The sequence below is a fragment of the Colletes latitarsis genome, chromosome 11 (genome assembly GCF_051014445.1).
Source record: "Colletes latitarsis isolate SP2378_abdomen chromosome 11, iyColLati1, whole genome shotgun sequence".
Classification (NCBI taxonomy): Eukaryota; Metazoa; Arthropoda; class Insecta; order Hymenoptera; family Colletidae; genus Colletes; species Colletes latitarsis.
In genome coordinates, this window is record NC_135144.1 from 11,614,893 (window position 1) to 11,627,729 (window position 12,837).

At 37.7% G+C, this 12,837-nt stretch overlaps 1 protein-coding gene across 6 annotated transcripts in view; it reads left to right on the plus strand.

Moving 5' to 3' along the window:
- The window catches only part of LOC143348051 (uncharacterized), a 364,443-nt gene extending 352,592 nt beyond the window's left edge, over nucleotides 1-11,851 (plus strand). For all 6 annotated transcript variants that reach the window (XM_076777842.1, XM_076777839.1, XM_076777840.1 and 3 more), the window contains 4 exons: nucleotides 352-491; nucleotides 1,426-1,698; nucleotides 8,949-9,152; nucleotides 10,211-11,851. In XM_076777842.1, the coding sequence (XP_076633957.1) occupies nucleotides 352-491; nucleotides 1,426-1,698; nucleotides 8,949-9,152; nucleotides 10,211-10,320 (727 nt within the window). In that variant the 3' untranslated portion in view covers nucleotides 10,321-11,851. The remainder of the gene's footprint in view (nucleotides 1-351; nucleotides 492-1,425; nucleotides 1,699-8,948; nucleotides 9,153-10,210) is intronic.
- The last annotated feature ends 986 nt before the right edge of the window (nucleotides 11,852-12,837 follow it).

Genomic DNA, 12,837 nt, shown 5'->3' on the forward strand with positions numbered 1-12,837 from the left:
ACAATTCCGACCTTCCGTGCACGAAGTTGTATTAACTTGTAATTTTATTACAACGATACTACGTCTCTTATTCCTTTTAAGTTGCCGGGGGATTTGGGGTGGAATTATGGCACGTACATCGGATAAATTCTAAAGTGAAAGTATTATTATGTTTCGAGGTGAAAGAAATGGTTAGGTGTGGTTACAGCAACAACATAAACACGGTTCGTTGTTGAATCTACCTATCGAGACGTTTCCATATGCTTGACAATTGCCAAGAAACGATCGAGGAGTAATTGTCACCTTACAAGGATGGCTTTTAAAACGTTTCTCGACATTAGTACGTAACCAGTGCTTCGTTTTATATTTCAGCAACAACGGATACGTGTGTTTGATGTTCCATCGAAGGAACGATCACATAATAGAAATGCAACTATCGGAATGGAGCCATCAACCGGACGACGTGTGCAACTCGAGTACATTCCACTCGACGCCATACACGACGTTCATTAGTAAGTCAATTACGATCGATTATTAACACTTACATGCTGCAAATATCGATTTCCTAATCGATCTTTCGATTGGGAAATTTTCAGCCATGCTCCTCGACTTGGAAATGCAAAGTAATTGCTCGCGCTCGAATAAACCTTGATAATATTCTGTCATTAAATTTCTCATTCCGATGCTTTGCATGAATCTTACTGCGTTCCCTTGCCTCCCTTACAATAAATTAAGAAAATCGTTTTGAAGAGCTTAAAGCTCAGTGAACCGTTGTCTGACTGAGGGAACAGCGGAGACACAGACGCGAACGACATCGGCGAAACACGCAGTGAAACGGAAACTCGACGGGCACAAAGTGGAAGTTGTAAACGTCAGAGTTTAACAATCGACTCGCGTGGAGAGCTCGTTTACGATCGCGTAAAGGATCGTATGCCAAATCCGTCGTAAACTCGGGCTTCCAGACCTGGCGCGTCCTTGCAGTTTCTGCTTAAGCCGATTACTCGATTCCATAACAGTGACGAAGACAGAGTCATTCTGCCAGCTTAAAATTTATAGCAACGCCGTTCGAATCGCGCTTCTCGGGCGCCTCCGCCCAAGAATCTCGACTACTAGCGATTGTTTGTCGATGTTTCCCCGTGTTTGTCGTTGTTCGAGCGCGTCTAAATGTTTGCATTTTCTTGGGAATCCAACATCAGATTTCTTCGTGCCCGTGCATCGCGCTCAACGGGAGATTAAAGCATTCGTTTTCTCACAGAAGATCGTTAAAATTCTAATTCGTTGTATTTCCCTCGAATTCAAGATTTTGTACACTCATTCTGTAAATGACATTTGGATTTGGTCGACTATCGTAAATGGTTTGAGTGAGTGCGTTTGCACGAGAGTAAATCGTAAGACAAAATCGAACAGAGAGAATGGAAATTGATGGTTTTTATTTGATCTTTTCAGCGTCGGATCCGATGAACAGGCACTGCCCCAACTTGGGTCGTTACGAAATCGTGTCGATGATACATTCGCACACGAACGAAAACGCTGAGGACATATTGAGCATCGATGGGGATCAGAGCATCGCTAATGCTGCCGAGGTGCATGACGTCAGAGTCACGTCGACACCCTATCCGGGTCGATGTCGTTACGGAAGTGTTCGACGACTGGATATCGGTTGCAAGAGACCCGATCGTATGGAGTTTGCTACGTCCTGCAGCGACGAGACACCGTCTGGTAAGATTTTTCAATAATGGTTATCGCAGAGAATTTTACGCAAGCGTGGATAATATTTTAAGTAGATTCATCCTATCCAACAGCCAAAATTTTGTGCTTTCTCTCACTACTGTGCCCCCATATTTGCATTGTTTTATGCCTCATGGTGTTCTGTCGAATCGATTCGCTGATTCAATTTCGAACTTTCAGTGACTAAAAAATCTATTATTAGGAAAATCTAAGTATTAGGAAAGCAACCCCGTACGTGCTTAGGCTATAACTTGAACTTCTAAACTAAATTGTGAAATAGTAAAGGTCAAATGATGTTTATACAATGGATAAAACTGCAAGTCAGTAATTCATAGAATTAATGGTAACGTATCATATAAATCCCACAATGAAGATTATTCGTCATTGTCAGCCGTTCATTACGGTTTTCTGTCCTATTTTCGTTCATTTAAAAAAATTACCCATCACAGCGGAAACATCGCAAAGTTACACGTAGGTTAATATTACGAACGATTAATCTTTCATTTTCTTTGACGCATCCTCAATCTTTCCATTGTCATTCCTGACGGTATTTCACTCCCGAATCGGGGGAAAGGGTGACATAAAAATTCTTGACATCGAACGAGACGACGAGAGCCCGAAACTGTCTGAGAACATTGAAGGCACGAGGACGTGGGGTCTGACGTTTGACGGACACAAATCGTCATCGAGCCCGTCTTTCTCGGTATCAAATTTGGAAAACGTCACCCTCTTTAGCCGCTGACAATGCAAAACCTGCTTAGTATACAAGGGTGAGTCGTCTAACAAGGAAAAAGCAAGGCCTTTGGGTTACTGATTTTGTTAAAACTTTGCATACTTGTAGATTTAGTTATCCGGGTTAAGAATATATAAGATTATAGGGGCAGATACTCAGTAATTTTTCAAATATTAATCATTAAAATTTCATTATTATCTACAAATATAATTTTAATCTATCAAGTGTCAATTACCACCATGGGGAATGATAGCACAGACGAGGTATACGAGTAGACCTTACACCTTATGGACTTTCGTGGCACAATCTAACTGCGATTTTTAAGACCTGTTCTCATAGACTTAAAAATAACTATTAAATATTATTATTGAAACTATTCAATAACTTAGTATTGATAGGCAGACACCTGTAAATATATATGAGTTGACTATGGGAGAGATTGAAAGAGGCAATCCAGTATTATCGGGAAACTGCCCCTTCACTTACACAGGCTAATGCATAGCCACCTTGTATATGGGTATCTGGCGCTTCGTACAGCTTCGGGGACTCGAGAAAATAGTTGATTCTAATAGTCTCCTACAATAGTAAATGTATTTCATTGAAATTCATTTATGAAGTAGACAAATTTTAAAGAAAAATCGACAGGAGGTAGCAGTAGACATTTTTCGGCGAAAAAAAAGATTTCAAATCGTTGTGGAAAAATTATTTTCAGTTGCGGGGGTCAATTATAATAATTTATGGTCAATAGACATACCACCGAAATCCTACGCACTTTCGAGAAAAAAATTCCTTACCGAAAATGTAATTTCTGGCCAAAAATCTCTGCTCAAATTTTCATGCGCATCTTTAAAACATCATAACTTCTGAACGGATTGACGGATTTTAATGTTCAAAAAAGCAAACAACGCGTATTTTTATGGAGAATATGTAGAAATGCTAACAATATTCGAAAAGCTGCTCCGTCACCCCGTAAAGTGAGAAAAACACCATAAAAACGGTTCAATTTTCAAACAGGCATAACTCCCACAATAGTGAATATATTTCAGTGAAACTTTTTTCTAAAATAAAGCTCATAGGTACGTACAAAAAACTATTAGACAACTTTTCTGTAGGGCATCAAACAAAATTGTTAAAAATCAAAAACGAAATCTTAAGAAAAATCGACAGAGGGGGTAGCTGCTGAAATTTTTCGGCGAAAAAAAAAATTTCAAATCGTTGTGGAAAAATTATTTTCGGTTACGGGGGTCCATTACAATCGTTTTTGGTCAATAGACATACCCCCGAAATCCTAACCACTTTTGAGAAAAAAATTCCTTACCAAAAATATCATTTCTGGCCAGAAATGTTACCCCGAAATTTCGTGCGAATCTTTAAAACGTCATAACTTCTGAACGGATGGGACGATTTTAATGTTCAAAAAAGCAAACAACGCGTATTTTTATGGAGAATATGTAGAAATGCTAACAATATTCGAAAAGTTGGTCCTTGACCCCGCAAAATGAGAAAAACCCCATAAAAATGGCCCAATTTTCAAACAGCCATAACTCCTACAATTGTGAATATATTTCAATGAAACTTTTTTCTGAAGCAGAGCTCATGGGTACCTACAGAAAACTATTAGACAACTTTTCTGTAGGGCGTCAAACAAAAATACTAAAAATGAAAAAGGAATTTTTAAGGAAAATCGACAGGGGGTAGGTGCCTAAATTTTTCGACGAAAAAAAATTTTTAATTAATTCTGAAAAAATTATTTTCGGTTGCGGGGCTCAATTACAATCATTTTTGCTGAATAGACATACCCCCGAAATCCTACCTACTATCGAGAAAAAAATTCGAGTAAGTGCTGAAAGTTTTGAGTAAAAAAAAAGACTTTCGAATCGTCTTGAAAAAATTATTTTTAGTTACAGGCGTCAATTGCAAGCATTTTTGGTCAATAGACATACCCCCGAAATCCTACTCACTTTTGAGAAAAAAATTCCTTACCGAAAATATAATTTCTGGCCAGAAATGTCTGCCCGAATTTTCATGCGAATCTTTAAAACGTCATAACTTCTGAACGGATTGGACGATTTTAATGTTTCAAAATGCAAACGACGCGTATTTTAGTGAAGAATATGTAGAAATTCTAACAATGCTGGGAAAGTTGTTCCTTAACCATGTAAAATGCAAAAACCCCCATAAATGTGGTCCAATTTTCAAACGACCATGACTCCTATAGTAGTAAATATATTTGGTTGGTTCTATCTCTTCACATTTCCTTGATCTTCACTGGATCGCTGATCTTGATGTCAACCTCATTGTTGACCATGGATGACCATAATCCAACCATTGTTGACCATCGAATAGTCAATGGCTCTTCCTACAAGGATCTCCTTACAATTTGATGCACGATCTTTTTAACATTTTGTTCCACTTTGAAGGAGTGTATCTCAAGACTAGGAAATAGAAGAATAAATGTTGATCCGACATCCCGAATAATCGGCATAATAAGACATACAGACACCTAATTTAGGATTATACTTATCACTGGATACTGAATCCATACTTGTTCTAATACTGTTAAGCATCTTTTTATAATCGTAAAGAGCACCAAGAAATTCATCAAAACAGTACTACTCCAAGAATGATAGTCGATAGAAACTGTGATGAAGTCTAAAAGCCACATTTAATGATTTTATATTTCCAATGAAATTAATCGATTGATGCCCAATTCTCGACCGTACAGCTTGAACCAACGAGTACGCAAGTTCGAGTTACAGCTGTAGTTTTCGCAGACGTTCAACGTCGCGTGATCTTTCCACTCCTTAGTTGTCATCTGTCTCACCTGCGTCTACCAACTACCTCATCGAATCGACTCTACGCACAAGGTACCGAATCAGACAAGGTGCCGAGCGAATCCTCAGAGAGTAGACTACCTCCGGCAGGAACATCTTATCGGATTACCCGCACCAGGTTGAGTTATCCTCCCATCGAGAAACGACGTCTCTCGCTCCTCATTTACCTTCGTCCTCTCCGCTGCCAGGAAAGTTATCGCAAGTGGCGATAGTTAGTTTGCGTGGAATCAGCGGCGTGACGGTTGCCGTGGTTCACTGTGCTTGCTTATGTGCAAAGTTTCAAGCTTTATTCGGTTGTACGTGTTTATGGTGCATGCCTCTGCACTGGCTTGCACTCGCGAACATAGTTGTAAATAGATACTGCGAGTTCTCCGCCTTGCCTTTCCTTTGAACGCTACTTTTTGGCGAGATCCTGCCACTGATGGATTAGGTATTGGAGGATTCGAAGGGAAAGGTGTTAATCTTCATAACAGGTTTCACGGTGAATCGTTGGTACGAATCGTTGAAAGCTGTATTTGATGAATGGGAAATTTTGACTCTCAAAGAACTGCAGAATGCACTTAATATGCAAAAATGTAAGAAATACTTAATGTAAGATAGGAATTATTATATTTAGGGGTTGAGACAACCTTCTACAATGCTCCCGTTTCATTAATTCTGTTAATGATAATATAGATTTAAATAAAGATCCGTGGTCCATTGATGGGTTATATAAATGAAAAAGTTAGAATTGTCATTCTGTATTTAACGTATGGAGAAGGTATCTCGTTTATCAAAGGGTTAGAGGATTGCGAGATTCTTATAAAATGATAACACCATCTTAAAAAGTAGATTTTGCGTAGTTACACTCGGCGTAATTCTAATTCCTAGACAAATATCAACGGCGAATCGGATATGATTAACGATCGTGCTTGGGAAGCCGGCTTGAGACATTCCAAGATGTTCTCGGTGTACGAGCAGAGCTAAGATCGCTGTTTGTACGAAGTCTTAATGACCAATTCGCGTTCTCCTCGCCGACAGAAGGGAGAAACGGCAGCGTGGAACGCAATCCCCTTGTCGGCAGCCATAAGACACGAGGCTCCAGCGTCTAAATCCTCGGTTATGTCAACGCTGCCCTCTGCTAAAATAATTCCGGATACGAAACGCTCTAACCCGGCCCAACGATCCGCTCGTGTTTTTGTGGATTACGTCTGATCGCGACGTCCTTTTCTACTTGTATCGGTCTGACATCCTGGAACCTCCACTCCTCCTGCAAGTTTATCTTTTGTAGACAATTTGTACGTTTTCCGAGACGATTAAATATCGAACCAAACGAACAAATATAGAACCGATCACTTTCAAACGTTGATGCAACGTAGAGATGATAAAAAAGCATCAAATGTTAAATTGGAAAAAAAAAACATAATCCACATCTATATAAATAACGTACTAGTCGTTGAACAATGTAAATCGTGACTGTATATTTGTCAGTGCTAAAAAAGTTTCTATACTGTCAGTATTTATAAAAAAAATTTGTTGAAACCGTTTAAAATTTTGTAATAAAATTTTTGATGATAAAAATTATTTTTCATGACAATCTTTTTTTCTCGCTTTGGAAGCTTCTCTGACTATATTCTTCTGAGTAAAAGCATTTTCATGATTCGATCACACAAAAGTATACGTGGATTGTGTTACTTACACTTTGTTTAAAAGAAATTTGTTGCCGCGTGACTACAGATGTTTGTTGAGTATTTAGTAATGTAATTATATGTTTAAATAATAATTCATCCCGAAACGATAGGAAGTGTTCAATTTGGTTTATGAAAGTCGACTATTATCTTCGACTTTTGTTCATTCGAAATACATTTCTTTCGAAGTATGTCTTCCTTGTGCTACTGAATTTTTGTTGTTTATTTCCGTTTTCACACAGCGAACTGTCACGCGAATGCTGTAAATTCTCATCTTTCTATCTTGCAACCTCGATAAGGTATCGAGTCCAGACAACACGCCAGATATCGACGTGTCGAAGCGATTTACGACTTTCGTTTATTTCGTTCCCGTTCACGCCTTACTCGAACTCGAAATGCAGTAGACCCTTTTCTCCTCAAACAGCTGCCTCTGGACAGTATCCGTAGAAAATCATTTTTTAAGGATCGTTTCAAGCGAATCGTACCGATCTGAATAACGATTTTACTTATTTGCTTTTTATATGAATCTATTTTTCCAAAATTAAAACCATGAAAGTTATTATTTCAATTATTACGAGTGTAACGTCGAAGTACCCGAATAATTATGAAATAATAGTGGAAAGAATTATCGTTATCACGGACTCTAATATCGTACAAATATAATAATATATGAAAATACATTGTAATTCCTGTGACAAGTATTCCTTGTAATTGTACTTTTTTCGCTTGCATAGTCGAGAATAATTTAATTCTCTTTCATAAACGTTAACCAGTTCATTCTTTATCGAGCACGCTTCAATTGCTCCCCTTTTTACGGCTTCTTTTTTCTTCGTTCCCCTTTTCACTCAACTACCCTGTAAGTCGGTCGTAAAACGATTCTTAAGGTGAATGAAATCGAACACTTAAAATCGGTGCATGGATGATTACCCATTCAACGCTTTCGTTAGGACGATAAACGTCCCCCATTGCTTCCGGAATTTTTCTTGAAACCGATAAACTACTCGGAAATTGTACTCCCGTGTTTCGATTCTCGATAATGGGGTTACGTTATCTTGTGACGTAATATTTTGTGTTTCTCCATTCCAATAAACATTCGTTGAATTTCTGAAACATCTCAAACATTATAACACATTACTATACAAACTCGTAAAGGATTGGAAATTCGTGATAAAAACACTTTTTTCTAAATGCTCGTCTTCATTTTTTCACTGGAATTTTTTTGTACCATTTTTATGATCAAAGTTTCTCGAGGGAAAGCGCATTACATTTACACGTAAATTACAAATATTATGTCATTAAAAGCGTTTTTACTCTACAATCTCCAGATTGATTTTTACAAAAGTCGTAAACTTCAGGAGCCTGTATTTTTTAAACGAATTCAAAACCAGCAGAATGATGACTTAAACTACCCTTGATATCGTATGATCTACCTAATATTCAATTTTAGGTGAAAAAAGTGATCGATTTGGCGTGGAATACCCCCTTATTAGTTTACTTTAATAATTTTATTCGCACTGGTGCTGGTGGCAAATGCAAACTTTGTTAATTATTAATTGTTTTACTCATCATGTCTTAAATATAAATTGTAAATATGTAAATTTGATTTAAAGATTTCGAAGTTTGTGTGAAACACGATAACCCATTAATATCTATAGTAATAGATAGTATACTGAAGTGGTATCTTGAACGATTTCATAAATCGATTTTCAATAGATCGCTTCTTCGGAGTTCAATTTCGAATTTAGAATCGATTCAAGAACATCCCTAGTAGCAACCATGGGTCCTAATATAGCATTAGAAGAGGAAATATTTGTGTGAGGCAGTATCGCTGTTCCAATTTGAGTTTGTGCAATTAAAATAAAGCATACGTAGTGTTCGTTGGAATTACCAAGGGGCTATAAATTATTATTATTATTATAATAAATTATTACACAGTTTACTGTTTCTATTAGTGCGAAAAAAGAATTATTAAGAGTATAATTAACGCACAAAATCGTTACTTTTCAGAGTACTTCTGCCACGGAACCTGGATCGAAAACGACACAGCTTACTTGGTCGCGAGCACCGACGTCGGTCGTTATTGTCTCGTTTATAGTGCATCCGCCGCGGCGACAGGAAGTCGTGAACTCTCGGTGACGGGTCATCTTGCTTCCTGTCCGAGAGCCTCTCATCGCCATCTAGTATCGTGGCAAGTCAACCTCACATCGTACGGTGAGCATTGCTGACGACATCGACCAGATAATCGGGATTCCTAATTACACAGTACACGAAACTAGCAACATCGTTGTCCTGTTCGCCTTGTTCGTTTAAACACTAATTAATTGATTAATTTACTTGCCGCTACGACGATACTATAATCCAGACGAATGATCGGATTGGCGACCGTTAGGGAAAATAGAGATTTTGTCGAATTAGGCATCCGAAGAGAAGATATATCAGACGTTTGAGTGATTAGAAGTTCAAGTAATTTGGTATCGTGGAAATTGAAAGTTAGGCGTGGAGGAATGGAGGACGTATTCCATACAGATATTTCGATTGGTTCGACGGTTATCTACCGGCACTTCAAGTATACCCATTCCTACCATGACCGGTCAAATGACTTTCTTTTTCTCTTTTACTAGGCAACGTACTTCTAATTTTTGCATTATATGTATAGAAAGTTGTGTTTTGAAGTTTATTCGTTAGATATCCTAAAGCATTTAATCCTAAGAACCTGTACAAAAATATTCAATACTTTTACTCTAAACGTGCATTAGTACTTTAATAGTATTACTAAATTAGTAATTTTCATCGGATAGAAGAGAAAACGCGCTTGAAAACAAATTTTCTTTCAAGTCGATACCGTAGTTAATTCCAGAGAAAACAATTATTTACGAAGAAATGGCATAGTAATTGTGCAAACACTCTGTATACAAATTTAAATTCATTTTCAATTAAATAAACAATAGTCCAGTTTTATCCCACATCAATCGTATGATCAATAGGAAGTGCTGAAACTACTACAGAGGGTAATTCTTAAAACCCCCAGCATTGAAAAGGGATGAAAAAAAAAAATAATTTCAATTTTTTCAATCCGTCGCAGTGGTTTCCTCCTTTAATTTGATTACAGTTTAAATGGAAAGGGGATATCTTAATTATGATTTAATAAAATTTGATACTCTAAAGTAATTGTAGACTCGGATGATGAAAAATTATGATGGATAGATACGGATCCTTTCTAGTTTCTTTGTTTTGTTAGTAACTTTAATAACAGATGCTTCTTCTTTTAGCGCAATGCGGGGACATCTCAACGGCCACGTCGTGGACGTACCGTATCTCAGCCTCGGTGTACATCTTCGTTGTTCTGGGCATCCTATTCAGCAGATACATTGCGAGGTGATGCCACTGAGAGGAGGAACCAGGCCACGCATGGACGGCCGTATAATCAGCGAACAGCCGCACGAACAGCAACCAACAACAACCACGACATCTATACATACATACATATATGTGTATATCATATACATATTATATATATGTATATATAAAATGAAAAACTTTAACAGAGGGTCCCGATATGCTGGGGGAGAAAGTAATTTAATAATCAAGCTTAGTGAATATGTGAACGTAGGTGGAAGTCGTGCATAGGAAGTGAACAAATTGAGAAGACAGTGCGCGAACACCGCCGTGAAACCTACGTGATTTCCGTCGTCCCAGCGAACGTGGCGGATCCCCGATCGAACAACTGTACATAAAAGTAGCGATACGTTCACGAGACACGTTTCCCTCCATAAGGCAGGAACTTTGATTCGCGTTTGTGCTCTATCTTCGATGGAACCGCTCGTCCTGGAAATATGCCGGCCTCTTTTCCCGGATTATTTCTCTCCACCCTACCTGGGACCTACATCCTTCTCCAGACACGTATGTTTACTTCAATATGACTGGAATTCTGCTGTCGCGAGGCGACTGGCGCCCCTCCCCTCGACGACGAGAGAAAAACTATCCTCAACCTAAACCGTTTCGTAAAACCTTTTATAACACTGATTACAGGATTTTAACAGTCTAATTAGTATAATAGTTTTAGTCTTTGCGAAATGGTTCTGCTTTGGGCTGGTTTTGTTCCTCGTCGCCTAGCGGTGGGTCGCTTGCAGCTCGAGAAAATTATACTTGATCGTTAAATTCACCCGTTATACAAACGTAGAAGGTGCTGACTGTCGCGACAATGTATATTAGATACAGGGCGATTCTCTGGCTAGCGTACTCGAAGGTCACAGCCTTTGAGTACGCTAGCTAGCGAATCGCCCTGTAGCAAGCACGCGGCAGAATTCAATTTATTGGTGTGAAAGGAATTTTGCTAATACCTTGGTAATTAAAGCCAACCAAAAATTTAGCCAGAAGAAAAATGTTATTCGGAATCATTAAAATCGATGGGGGGGGGGGGCAGGTAATAGAAAACTTGACCAAAATCGGTTCCAATTGTCATTAAACCGTTGCACGATAATTGATCCGATCAGTTTCTGTTAGCAATTTCAATAATCAAGTCTCATGATCAATCATATTTTCAACAAACGTTTGAAACATGTGGATGAGAACGATGAATGCAGACGAGTGGAACAATAAACGTACTTCACCATTAACAGCATAAAATTGATAAAGCTTTGAATAGATGTAACTGACAAAGAATCAGCAGATGTTCAGACCTATTACATAATGCTCGTTAATCTGTAGATCATGTACATTTCTCAATCGTAAATTCCCCTGTACGCATAGTTTAAACGAAATAAAGACGATTTAATGCATCTCGCCTAACAGCAAATATAAATACGATGTAATTTATACCAACGCAAATATTATAATATAATTAAGAACAAAGATCTTTACAGGAATAAATAAAGAATAGAAAAGGTATCAGAAGGTATAAATAAATACAAGTTTACTTGTCATTCTTATTAAACTGATTAAATACCATCAATTTTTAATAAGTTTGAAAAAATTATTGTTGCACATTATTCAAATACCTATTTTATTATAATTTCAGTAACTGTGTTTTTAAAAAGTCCGTCGGAAACATAAGTGATAATACCAAATGTAGGATAGTGGGTCTTTTGATGCGTTAACAGGTTCTGAAGATTTTGATCATTAAAAGAAAACAAGGGAAACGATAATTGGGAGGTAAAAGATAGAAATGAAAGATTTTAGAAAGAGAATTTCCGAATGGTTCAGCTTGCCACTGAAGCTAAGTTGAATATAAGTATACAAACTAATGTTGAAAATATTATTGTCGTATATTGTAAAGCAAATTACAACGAATGAAAGTAACAAAACTACAAGTATGGACGCACTTGTATCGATATCCACAAACTAAATGTTATAACTGTCAGTGTTTACTGTAATTAGTTTTAATCAAACTAAATATACAGGGTGAGACGATTGAAATTAACATTTTGATTTATTTCAGTATTATTAATATTCAGTGTTACGCTATGGCATCTCAAAGCTGTCTCAGATTTGAATTTAATTTTCCAAGCCTGTACTGCAAACGTTACGATTGAATCTATAGTTTCCAATACGTCCTGATATTGTAAATTCATCCTTAGTTTTCGTTCGATCGATGTTAGGTTCACATTGAAAGCATTCAACCAACAACCAGGGAGATTTTCATCTGGAAACAGTAATATTGATGTAAGTCAACGTGGGCAGTTTCAATTAATTTATCTTGTTCGTTCCCTATACACCCGGTTCAGTTTTGTTAGTGTCCGTGGGAAGTGGGAAGAGTTATGTGTGCAGAGGAAAAGTGTCGTACGCGTGGTAGTTGTCTACGTAGATAGAATTGGCGAGATTTCGTATTGCTGTGTTACGCTGTACGTACGCTTTCCACAATGATGGAAAAGCTTCGGTTTGAGAGAACGAGTCGAGG